General features: G+C 39.1%; 1 protein-coding gene across 1 annotated transcript; it reads left to right on the forward strand.

The window, feature by feature from the left end:
- The first annotated feature begins 767 nt into the window (after positions 1–767).
- Positions 768–12,162, forward strand: SELE (selectin E). Its single transcript, XM_017868441.1, has 14 exons — positions 768–877; positions 1,188–1,272; positions 1,847–2,230; positions 2,835–2,942; positions 4,142–4,327; positions 5,113–5,298; positions 5,412–5,600; positions 6,542–6,730; positions 6,859–7,047; positions 7,260–7,436; positions 7,979–8,086; positions 8,870–8,891; positions 8,997–9,069; positions 10,289–12,162. The coding sequence occupies exons 2-13, from the start codon at positions 1,236–1,238 to the stop codon at positions 9,052–9,054; spliced, it is 1,833 nt and encodes a 610-aa protein (XP_017723930.1). The 5' UTR covers positions 768–877; positions 1,188–1,235; the 3' UTR covers positions 9,055–9,069; positions 10,289–12,162.
- Positions 12,163–13,194: the final 1,032 nt, after the last annotated feature.

Below are 13,194 nucleotides of genomic sequence, written 5' to 3' on the forward strand. Positions count from 1 at the left end.
TGTTGGTCAGGCTGGTCTTGAGCTCCTGGCCTCAGGTGATCCGGCCTCCCAAAGTGTTGGGAAAAAAGGCATGAGCCACCACGTCAGCCTCCTTTTTATTTTTTTACACCGAATAAACCATTAAACTCTCCCAGATGTAAATATCTATTTCCCATTTTTCTTATTTTTTAAAATAAGACATCATTTTAATCAATTTGAGTGGTAGATACTATTTTAGGTAATATTTTAATTTAGGCATAACTGCTATGCAAAATCTGAAGATTAAAATCTACCTTGTGAGTATTCCTCTGTGAGACAGTGCATGTTAAATATGTTGAATTGGCAGGTGAACAAGGAAGAAAAAATGAGTAGTGATTGGTTATCAACAGCCATGAATGAGAAATTGAAGGTAGTAGACTACGGATGACAAACCTATTCTTGGTTTCCTTATGTTTCTGAAATTCTACCACAACTACACGAGAGATACTACTAACACGCAAAGTTTTACAACTTTTTAAAGACATAGACTTTACATTATTAGAATTAAAAATTATGCATTTGTGTCATATTAATAAAATTGCATGTACAATATAAAGGCATGGACAAAGATGAAGTAGCTTCAAGAGACAGAGTTTCTGACATCATTATAATTTTAAGCATCGTGGATATTCCCGGGAAACTTTTTGGATGCCATTGGGGATTTCCTCTTTACTGGATGTGGACAATATCCTCCTATTATTCACAGGAAGCAATCCCTCCTATAAAAGGGCCTCAGCCGCAGTAGTGTTCAGCTGTTCTTGGCTGACTTCACATCAAAACTACTATACTGACCTGAGACAGAGACAGCAGTGATATCCATCTGAGAGATCCTGGGTTTGAACAACTGCTTCCCAAAACAGTAAGTGCAGAACGCTTTATAAGGGCAGCCTTGGGCCATGAAACACAGATACGCAAAAAGCCTTCTAGTAAAAACCACATCTGTACAAGCTCTTATTGAATTGTAGCTAAAACCTGTCTTTTCTCTTTGACCTAAATGATGAAAATCTTAAAATTTGTTTATTTATGTGATTAAACTCTGAAATAAAGATTATGGCACTAGAATCCTTTACCCAAAATCTTAGGATGCTGCCTTAAACATCATGGAAGAATAATGTGACTTGCTACTCAGGATTTCCTTCTCTAATTCATTTTGTGTTTTATCTCCCCAGTAAAGTATTTCAAGCCTAAACCTTTCGGTGAAAAGAACTCTTGAAGTCATGATTGCTTCACAGTTTCTCTCGGCTTTCACTTTGGGTAAGTCAGTGTCATTAGACCAGGATTTCTCATTCTCGCACTACAGATATTTCAGACTGAAATATCCTTGCTTGTCTGGGGCTGTCCTGTGCAGGGTATCTGGCAGCATCCTTGACCTCTACCTGCAATGTGCTCTTCCCTGGGCTTGGGGCCATTTACCTCTTAGTGTCTCCCTTTCCTTAAGTGTAAAGTGTGGATCATAAATGACCTATTTCCCAGACGCATTGTGAGGATTCAATAGCATGGTTCATGGAAAGTACCTCAAATAGTGCTACTTGGTGCCTACTAAGTGCTTGATAAAGCTTATTTATTCTGATTATTATTCTACTACAAAATGGGTTTACTATAATGTTGTGAGTGAGTGCAGGTAAAGCACCTAGTGGGTGGCCAGTCACAAAAGAGATAAACGATAAGTCACTGTTTCTTCATACGTGCTTCTTACTTTTGAAAAGATGAGAAAAGTCTGGGCCATGTCACAAACATTGCCAAAAATAAGACAACAAAAATCACAGTTATCAGAGTTAAACCACAACAGCACCAAACTCTACCATTTCTTTTCTTTTTCTCCCACTAGTGCTTCTCATTAAAGAGAGTGGAGCCTGGTCTTACAACACCTCCACGGAAGCTATGACTTATGATGAGGCCAGTGCTTATTGCCAGCAAAGGTACACACATCTGGTTGCAATTCAAAACAAAGAAGAGATTGAGTACCTAAACTCCATATTGAGCTTTTCACCAAGTTATTACTGGATTGGAATTAGAAAAGTCAACAATGTGTGGGTCTGGGTAGGAACCCAGAAACCTCTGACGGAAGAAGCCAAGAACTGGGCTCCAGGGGAACCCAACAATAGGCAAAAAGATGAGGACTGCGTGGAGATCTACATCAAGAGAGACAAAGATGTGGGCATGTGGAATGATGAGCGGTGCAGCAAGAAGAAGCTTGCCCTGTGCTACACAGGTAGGGAGTTTGCGGCCGCAGTGGGAGGTAGTTTCAGTGTGTGGGCATCTTGGCAAATTTACGGCATGCAAAACTTGCTCTCTATTGTGGTCATTTTATGTTCTAAAAGATTCTGTTTAACTGCTGAAGTTTCTCTCTTTTGCTGTTTTGTGTGAATGTGGGCAAGAAAACGTGGGTATGTGTATATATGTATGTATATATGTATATGTATATATGTATGTACACACACACATATACACACACATTGTGTGTGTGTATATAAAATGTATCTAAATACTGTAGGCAAATATGTAGTTCTTTACATTGCACACACACAATACATATTTTAATTACTTGTTTATTGTGGTAGGGGAACTGTCTTCAGAGTTTGTGAAGAAGTAAATTTTCTATGGTAGGTGCCAGCCACAGCTATACATTAGCATCAAGGTTTAGGATAGGTGGGCCTGAAACTCAGATTTGGAACTTCGTAAAACACTTCAGTTAAAGTCTATGGCACTCTGTAACACTGTTGATGTCTCCGTTGGACACTGTTGATTCTAAAATCAAAGGCACTCAGTATAAGCACAGCAATAGTCCTCCTCATCATGCTTTGTGTTTTCTGCAGCTGCCTGTACCAATACATCCTGCAGTGGCCACGGTGAATGTGTAGAGACCATCAATAATTATACTTGCAAGTGTGACCCTGGCTTCAGTGGACTCGAGTGTGAGCAAAGTAAGTCTGGTTCTCACCTCTTTCTTCACTTGAGATGGTAGCACGATCTCATGTCCTAGCTGGCATTAGAGTCAGGTCTGCATGCCTTCCCTTCCCTGGTGCAGATGGTGTCATATGGTGATCGTGAGCTGAGACTATGAAGTCAGACCCTTCTGGGTTTGAGTCCTAGATTCACCAGTTGTTTATTATGGCACCTTGACAAGATAGTTTAACTCTCTAGGTCACAGTTTTCTCATTGTAAAATGAGGATAATAGTGTGAACTTCATAGGCTCATGGTTACATAGTGCCTGGCGCACAGGACACATTCAATAAACTGTAGTTCTGCGTCCCTACAAGGAAGAGGTACTCACATCATCTAGGTGGTAACAAGACGTTGCAGTAGAAATGAGTGAGTTACAGAGTCCAGGGTATCTTGGTTCATGCTCTGGCTCTGTAATGACGAGCTGTGTAGCATGGAGCAAGTCGATTGAATGAATGAGGTCTCAGTTCCTAAATTTGTAAATTAAGAGAGTTAGATTAGCTTCTCTCCAAAATTCCTTAGCACGGCGTTGTGCAGTAGAGCTTTTTGTGATAATGGAAATGTTCCACAGCTGTGCTGTCCAGTGTGTAGCTACGAGTCACATGTGGTTATTAAGTACTTGAAATGTGGCTGGTGACACTGAGGAACTGAATTTTAAATATCATTTGATTTCAACGAATTGAAGTTTAAATTTGAGTAGCCACACATAGATAGTTGCTACTATATTAGACAGTGCAGCATTGGAGTTTTAAAATTTGTGATGTATTCTAGTACTTAAATTTGAAATATAGCTTTGTGGATGGTTCTCACCCCGGGTGGAAGCTTACCATAGTATTTTTAGTAGTTGTGAGAAAAGTAACAAGAAATTTGTTGTAAGTTTGCGTGTTTGTTCATATAATTTGAACAGTTCTGAGGTAAACACAATTACACTACTCTCCCCATATCACTCAATATTTCTTTTTTATGGTGGTCGTCACTGCTTTTTTGTCATTGTTGTTATGGATAAATGTTTTCTTGAATAAAAGAAAGGGGGTACAATTACAGTCAATTTTACATATTCCATTAGAAATTTTATAAGTTTTTAAACTTAAAAAAACAAAAAACTGTAGTTCTAGTTTCCAGTGTTCTTCTCTGTTAAAGGTGAGAGATGAGCAGAACTGATTTGGGTTTCTTTTTCAGTTGTGAACTGTACAGCCCTGGAATCCCCTGAGCATGGAAGCCTGGTTTGCAGTCACCCACTGGGAAACTTCAGCTACAATTCTTCCTGCTCTGTCAGCTGTGATAGGGGCTACCTGGCAAGCAGCATGGAGACCACGCAGTGTATGTCCTCTGGAGAATGGAGTGCTCCTATTCCAGCCTGCAAGGGTAAATCCCTTTCGGAATGCACAGAACATTCTCTAACTCATCCCTCATTGCTTCTGTTTTTTAATCCAACTTACAACATTTTCAAAACTTCAGGGAAAGTTTTTTTGTTTTTGTTTTTAATACAACTTGTTCTCTCAGCCAATGCATATTATCAATCCAGTACCTGCTTGGGTTGAGAGAGGTTTTTAATTCTATGCTTGAAACGGGTATTTCTGAGGCTCTGGTGATTTGTAAGGGAGATCACAAAACAGTAAAGCTCTAGAAATCTCAATAGCTTTCTCATCTTCTTTCCCTGTTTAACTTTTCCATGCCATGGGACTAACTTAAGACCATGATAGTCAAGCAGTCTTAGTATCTCTTTTTCTCTCTTAATTTTATCTTTCTGAACCAGAGGCCAAAAGAAAAAAAAAAAACAAAAACAACAGTTCTTCATGTTCTGATGGGCTAAAATAAATGAATAGCCTATGTATGTCAGTACTGGTCATAACTCCTAATCTGGAATCTTTTCTTAAAAATTTTTTTACCTCACGTAAATGATAACATAGATTATAGACCACTCAGCATAGGCAAAGTGAAAATCAGACACGACAGAATATCCATGAAAAAGAAAAAGCTTTTATTCTGGCTGTGCATGTCCCTAAGAATTGACATAGGACTTTGGGACCTACAGGACTTTGGGATCTACCCTTTGAAGGCAGCTTCCTCACTCTGTTATGCACCCAGCTCAATAGGAAGTGAAAAGATCATTCTTCTGTAAAACTCACGGTGCTCTTTCAAATCCGCAGTGGTTGAGTGTGATGCTGTGACAAATCCAGCCAATGGGTTTGTGGAATGTTTCCAAAATCCTGGAAGTTTCCCATGGAACACAACCTGTACATTTGACTGTGAAGAAGGATTTGAACTAATGGGAGCCCAGAGCCTTCAGTGTACCTCATCTGGGAATTGGGACAACGAGAAGCCAACATGTAAAGGTAGAGTTGCTCCACATGGAGACTTACTGTTAACATTCTTTTTCTCAACCCATACTGGAAATGGGCAAGCTAATTCTAGTCCCTGCTAATATCAATGGGTATATTTGTTACAGCTGTGACATGCAGGGCCATCCACCAGCCTCAGAATGGCTCTGTGAGGTGCAGCCATTCCCCTGCTGGAGAGTTCACCTTCAAATCATCCTGCAACTTCACCTGTGAAGAAGGCTTCATGTTGCAGGGACCAGCCCAGGTTGAATGCACCACTCAAGGGCAGTGGACACAGCAAACCCCAGTTTGCGAAGGTAAGCTTAAGATCCTTTGATTTCTGCTTTCTTAAAGAACAACCATCTTCAAACTTGGACAGTGAAAAAAAAAAACCAATACCCACTTTAACTATAGAAATCAGATTTGATGAGCAACACTCATATCTTTGAGATTCATTTAAAAGAACTAATGTTTGGCCAGGGAAAGGATCATATGTGTTAAGAATGAATCCTTTGCTGGTTTATTTTTACTGTGATGTGCTAATATAACTTTATAGACATTAGCATGGAATAGACAGAATTCTTAATCTAAAGGAATCTTATTAGAAAATTCAGAAAGCGGAATAATGAGAACATGATTTGAATATAAAACTCTCATCACACCTGTCTTCTGAAATGGCTCATAATTAGCAGTGAGGAGACTGTTTCAAGCATGGGGTCAGCTACAGAGATAGTATTGATACATATATAAGCAGCAAACTTTAATTCACTTTTAAGTGAGAGCAAGGATATTGAAAACAAGCAGTTTTGACTATCAGGCACTGGCCTTCTCCTAGCCAAAGCCAGTACAGAATGATTTCCAGTAGCAAAACATTGTAACACAAAAACCAAACTGCAAAACAGACAAATTTTATAGGGGTGCTTTCTTCTCTTTCTTTTTGGCACCATCTATACACATCCATGACCCATATGTTGTCCTCGGACTGTGTGAAATCTTTCCCTTGACCATAATTTATTTTGTATGTTAGAAGAACAGTGCTCAGGAACTAATGTTCTGGTTAATTAGTCTTTTAATTAGTGCCATGATCAGTGAGGGGGCTGAAATTCAAAGAAAACAACCATCTTCCCACTTGTCCAGGGAATTATAAAGAATCTTCAGTTCTCCAAGTGTTGCTTGAATGAACTGGGTGCACTCAACAAATGCCAAGTACTCTCTAGTTCCACTGCAATATTTTCTGACCATCATTTGGATGTCTCAGCTTTCCAGTGCACAGCTTTGTCCAACCCCGAGCGAGGCTACATGAATTGTCTTCCTAGTGCTTCTGGCAGTTTCCGTAATGGGTCCAGCTGTGAGTTCACCTGTGAACAGGGATTTGTGTTGAAGGGATCCAAAAGGCTCCAATGTGGCCCCACAGGGGAGTGGGACAATGAGAAGCCCACATGTGAAGGTATAGTCTTTGTTTTTATTTTATTTTAAGATAAAAAACTATTGAAGAGCTTAGGAACGTGGTTACCTTGGGAAATGCATTGCTGGAGATGCAAACAAACTTCTGAAGTGCTCTCTCATGTGTTCCAGCTGTGAGATGTGATGCTGTCCACCAGCCCCCGAGGGGCTTGGTGAGGTGTGCTCATTCTCCTATTGGAGAATTCACCTACAAGTCCTCTTGTGCCTTCAGCTGTGAGGAAGGATTTGAATTACATGGATCAACTCAACTTGAGTGCACATCTCAGGGACAATGGACAGAAGAGGTTCCTTCCTGCCAAGGTAGAATTGAGTGCAGACTTTTTTAGGGTACAGGTCAAATACTTCATAAGTTTCTGAACCTGGATTGTCCCAAGGGGGTTTGATCCTAATTTCCTAAATGCTGAAAACTAAGTAGTGCTTTTACGTTACATTTATTATTGACTTTTAAGCAAGTTTTAGAAGTTTTCCAGTAGATTTTTCTGAAACTCTACCTGTGTACCTAATATTTGCAGTGGTAAAATGTTCAAGCCTGGCAGTTCTGGAAAAGATCAACATGAGCTGCAGTGGGGAGCCCGTGTTTGGCACTGTGTGCAACTTTGCATGTCCTGAAGGATGGACGCTCAATGGCTCTGCAGCAATGACATGTGGTGCCACAGGACACTGGTCTGGGATGCTGCCTACCTGTGAAGGTGATACACTGATTGATGGTGGTTGTTTGGGGATTAAAGAGAAAAAGGGGGAACTATCTTGTTACAGTAATCAACTATCCATTATATCCAAACCAGAAAGGTCACCCAGGTTGACAAGTTGTTAATATTAAGTTGTATGGGGATACAGAAAAAACAGAAGTTGCATGTTGATGAAATGGGTAGAATTCTGACAAGTGGAGAAAGGAGACAGAGAGAGGAGAGGAAAAAGGGGAAATGGAAAATAAGAGGGAGTGAGAGCAAGAGAGCAAGCAAGTGCAGTGTTTACTAACCAAGGTGTGGTGTGGTATTGTGAATGAGCTTGGCAAGTTAGAGTTCTGCCTGCCAATGGTAGAAATAGCTTCAAAGGTGGCTTGGAGCAGATCTCAAAGGCCTTTAATGCCACTTCTCTGCTTCTTGTATTAAACTAGATAGTTCTTCTGCTCCTAGTAATGAATGTACAGAAAAAAGCCCAACGGGACAGGACAGAGAGACTTTAACGTCAGTTCCTCCTCATGACATTTCTTCCTCTCTTGTTTCCTTAGCTCCCACTGAGTCCAACATTCCCTTGGTAGCTGGACTTTCTGCTGCTGGACTCTCCCTCCTGACATTAGCTCCATTTCTCCTCTGGCTTCGGAAATGCTTTCGGAAAGGTGAGGAAGTTTATGAATGTTCTTCAAAAATGTTTTTGAAAATACATTTCTTTCTCATTGATAAGTCATGGTCTTGCTTACTAATTTAAACAATAATTAGAATCTGGATAAACACTAATAAATGCAGTATAATTAAGCAGAAGTCTTAAGAAAAGAGTTAGTAGTACAACTCAGTGTGGGAAGAGTTTTAGGAAATAAAAATGTTAGTTGTGCCTAATATTGTACAACTCCAGGGGGTGCTATCCATGCTGGATTATATGATGCCTCCAGGAATTGTGCAATAAGACTGCCATAATGAGCCCTCTAAGGAAAATGGATAAAATTCTTCCTAAGGAGATTTATTTGGAGTGCAGGCTTAAATTTGGGAGTATCTCATAAGGAATATGCAAGCACATCTGACTACACTCATAGTTTGTTTGTTTGGCTTACATGTTTAAGAGTACTTAAAACATTTTTGAGTTAAGTTCTGACATTTACAAAATAGGAAATCTCATGTTTAAATTCAGACTTTGGACTTCTCATGAAAAATTGGGAGCTGAATCAGGCAAGATGACCCCGTAGCTATTTGCTGACATTAGGAAGCTGCTATGCCCTTTGGATGGCTGTGCACTTTGCATTTTACCCTAGATGCCACCGAGCCATGCTTGTGCTCTGATTATTACAGAGGCCCTGAAGCACTGAGTCTGCAATGCTTGATGAATTAAGTCACATTGTATCTGGATTTAATATATCCTTAAAAGTCATTTAGTCTGAATTAATGGTGGTTTGTCTTTTCTTTCGCAGCAAAGAAATTTGTTCCTGCCAGGTAAGTTGCATTCTTATACAAAGCATGCCATTGAACATTCCACATATTTTTCTCTCTGCATGTTGGAAGACAGTGCTTTACCTAGTGTTCTCATGTATTCCACAGCAGCTGCCAAAGTCTTGAATCAGATGGAAGCTACCAAAAGCCTTCTTACATCCTTTAAGTTCAAAAGAATCAGGTAAGACTTGTAACTCACAAATGGTCTACGTGCTCTGTTTCTCTTTGAACCCTCCAAACTTGCCAATCTTAGGGAGGGAGCAGGGGAGAAATCATCACCTGGGTATTGTTCTGGAAAGTTGTTTCATTTTTTTATAGAAGGAGAGGAAAGAAACTGAGATCTAGCTTTATTGTGTAATTTCATTTATGATAGATAATAATGAAGACAGCTGACCCTTACATAGCACTTACTATATTCTAGGAACTTTTCTAAGCTAGGAACTCTGAGATATGGGCTGTTCCTATATTTCTTATCTTTTCTTTTTCTTTTTTCTTTTCTTTCTTTCTTTTTTTTTTTAATTTTGAGATGGAGTCTCATTCTGTTGCCCAGACTGGAGTGCAGTGGCATGATCTTGGCTCACTGCAACCTCCGCCTCCTGGGTTCAAGTGATTCTCCTGCCTCAGGCTCCCGAGTAGCTGGGATTACAGGTGTCTGCCACCACACCCAGCTAATTTTTGTAGTTTTAGTAGAGACGGGGTTTCGTCATGTTGGCCAGGCTGGTCTCGAACTCCTGATCCGCCTGCCTTGGCCTCCCAAAGTGCTGGGATTATAGGCGTGAGCCACCGGGCCTGGCCTGTTACTCTATTTCTTATTGCACAGATGAAGAAAATAAGACAGAGAGAAGTTAAGTAAATTGCCTGAAATCTCAAAGCTAGTAAGTGGTGTAGCCAGGATCCAAACCCAGGCAGTCTGGTTCTAAAATCTGTGTTCTTAACTACTCTTACCTGCTTTGAGAGAATTTGGAAGGGTCAAGTCCCTCTGAATACTTTTTAAAAAATTAAAATAACTTTTTTTGTGTGTGCGGTTTTAAGTTTACAGAAAAATTGAGCAGAAAGCACAAAGAGTTCCGACATATCTCCTCACTACCCCCTCCAATTACCCCTGTTATTAACATCTTATATTAGTGTTACAACTGGATGGGCCAATATTGATACATGATTATTCATTAATGTCCACAGGCTACAGTAGAATTCACTCTGTGTTGTATATTCTGTAGGTTTTGACAGATGTATAATATGCATCCATCATCACTGTCCTAACTGAATAGAATTCGATGTTCCTACATGGTCTATCCTAGTGAGAGTATATACAGTAGTCTGTGTTAGAAGGTACATTTTGTTGTCATGATCAGTATGCAGAATATTAAGTGTTTTGATGACATACATGTTTATATTTGCAGAAACACAGGTGCATCTGGGGAACTAGAGGGACACATTGAAGTTAACAGAGACAGATAACTCTCCTCGGGTCTCTGGCCCTTCTTGCCTACTATGCCAGATGTCTTTATGGCTGAAACCGCAACACCCACCACCACTTCAATAGATCAAAGTCCAGTGGGCAAGGTCAGCCTTCAACTGAAACGACTCAGTGTTCTCTTTCCTATTCTCAGGATTAAGAGAGTGCTGGCTAAAGAAGGGAAAGGATATTTTCTTCCAAGAAAAGGTGAAGAGACCAAGACTCTGAAATCTCAGAATTCCTTTTCTAACTCTCTCTTGCTCGCTGTAAAATCTTGGCACAGAAACACAATATTCTGTGACTTTCTTTCTTTTGCCCTTCACAGTGTTTTGACAGCTGATTACACAGTTGCTGTCACAAGAATGAATAATAATTATCAAGAGTTTAGAGGGAAAAATGGCTTAAAATATTATAACTTAAAAAAAAAAAAACAGATGTTGAATGCCCAGAGGCAAATGCATGGAGGGTTGTTAATGGTGCAAATCCTACTGAACACTCTGTGTGAGGGTTGCTGTGCACAGTTTAATCACTTTCATCCCTATGGGATTCAGTGTTTCTTAAAGAGTTCTTAAAGATTGTGATCTTTTTACTTGCACTGAATATATTATAATCTTCCATAATTCTTCATTCAATACAAGTGTTATAGGGACTTAAAAAACTTGTAACTGTTGTAAACTATGATCTGGTAAAAGTTACTTATTCTAGATTACCCCCTCATTGTTTATTAATAAATTATGTTACATCTGTTATAAATTTATATCAAAAAGGGAAACTATTGTCCCCTAGCAAGGCATGATGTTAACCAGAATAAAGTTCTGAATTTTTTTACTTCAGTTGTTTTTTTGAAAACATGGTAGAATTGGAGAGTAAAAACTGAATGGAAGGTTTGTATATTGTCAGGTATTTTTTCAGAAGTATGTTGTTTCCATGATGAAAAACTTCCATGAGGCCAAATGTTTGGAACTAATAAAAGCATAAATGCAAGCACACGAAGTTATAATTTTATGAATGTCTTTGTTGGAAAAGAATGCAGAAAGATGGATGTGCTTTTCATTCCCACAAAGATGTTTGTCAGATGTGATATGTAAACATAATTCTTGTATATTATGGATGATTTTAAATTCACGATAGAAACTCACCATGTAAAAGAGTCATCTGGTAGATTTTTAACGAATGAAGATGTCTAATAGTTATTCCCTATTTGTTTTCTTCTGTATGTTAGGGTGCTCTGGAAGAGAGGAATGCCTGTGTGAGCAAGCATTTATGTTTATTTATAAGCAGATTTAACAATTCCAAAGGAATCTCCAGTTTTCAGTTGATCACTGGCAATGAGAAATTCTCAGTCAGTAATTGTCAAAGCTGCTCTAGCCTTGCGGAGTGTGAGAATCAAAACTCTCCTACACTTCCATTAGCTTAGCATGTGTTGAAAAAAAAGTTTCAGAGAAGTTCTGGCTGAACACTGGCAATGACAAAGCCAACAGTCAAAACAGAGATGTGATAAGGATCAGAACAGCAGAGGTTCTTTCAAAGGGGCAGAAAAACTCTGGGAAATAAGAGAGAACAACTACTGTGATCAGGCTATGTATGGAATAAATTGTTATTTTCTTTGAAATTGTTTAAGTGTTGTAAATATTTATGTAAACTCCATTAGAAATTAGCTGTGTGAAATACCAATGTGGTTTGTGTTTGAGTTTTATGGAGAATTTTAAATTATAACTTAAAATATTTTATATTTTTAAAGTATATATTTATTTAAGCTTATGTCAGACCTATTTGACATGACACTATAAATGTTGACAATAAACATGCTTATGTTTATCTCTGAGTTAAGGCTCTTTCTTAAAAATTTTATTTAGATAAAGCTCACATTCCGTAAAATCCACCCTTTAAAAATGTATGTGATTGTACAGCTATCACCGTTGTTTAACTCCGGAAGATTTCTATCACCCTGATAAAACATTATTTCTCAGTGTGTCTGTGAGAGTATTTCTGAAGAGATTAGTATTTAATTGGTAGACTAAGAGGTTGCCTCCACCAATGTGAGTGGTCATGATCCAACCCACTGAGGGCCTGTGTAGAGCAAACAGAGTGAATTCACTCTCTTTTTAAGCTGGGACACCCATCTTCTCCTGCCCTCCAACACTGGCACTCTTGGTTCTAGGGCCTTTGGACTTTGAAGTATTCCACTGGCTTTCCTGGTTCTCAGCTTGTAGACAGCAGGCCAAGGGACTTCTCAGCTTCCATAATTGTGTGAGACAATTTCTATAAAAAAATACCACACCCCCACACCCCCACACCCCAACACACACACACACACACACACACACACACACACACACACACACACACCCTATCGGTTCTATTTCTTTGGAGAACTCCAACTAATACATGTCCCTTCATAAGAACTGGCTACTTAGACTAGGTCTCCTCTTTAATGCCCTCATAACCCATATTTCTCTTCCTTCCTTTAACTGTAATAAATAACTATAGATTATTACTTGCATAATTGTTTGTTTAATGTCTGTCTTCCCCACTAAATTCTAAGTTCCTCAGGGGTAGAGAAAAATTACCTTGTTTATTGCTGTATTCTCAGAGCCTAGCACATTCCTGATGCAGAGTGGACATCCAACAAATATTTATTGAATGAATAAATCAATGCATGGGTGAATGAATGTATATTTCGGCTCATAATAAGAAGTAGAATCACTTTTCACAAATGGAATGAGTGGTCTCAGAGGGCTACAGTTTAAAACCCAGTTATGTATCAACTGCCCCCCTACTGCCAGTTTGCAATTTAATATATCTATCTCTCAAATGTCCAGCAATTATTTCAATCCCCATATACAGAAA

Source organism: Rhinopithecus bieti, unplaced genomic scaffold, assembly GCF_001698545.2.
Source record: "Rhinopithecus bieti isolate Rb0 unplaced genomic scaffold, ASM169854v2 scaffold_4101, whole genome shotgun sequence".
NCBI classification, from domain to species: Eukaryota; Metazoa; Chordata; class Mammalia; order Primates; family Cercopithecidae; genus Rhinopithecus; species Rhinopithecus bieti.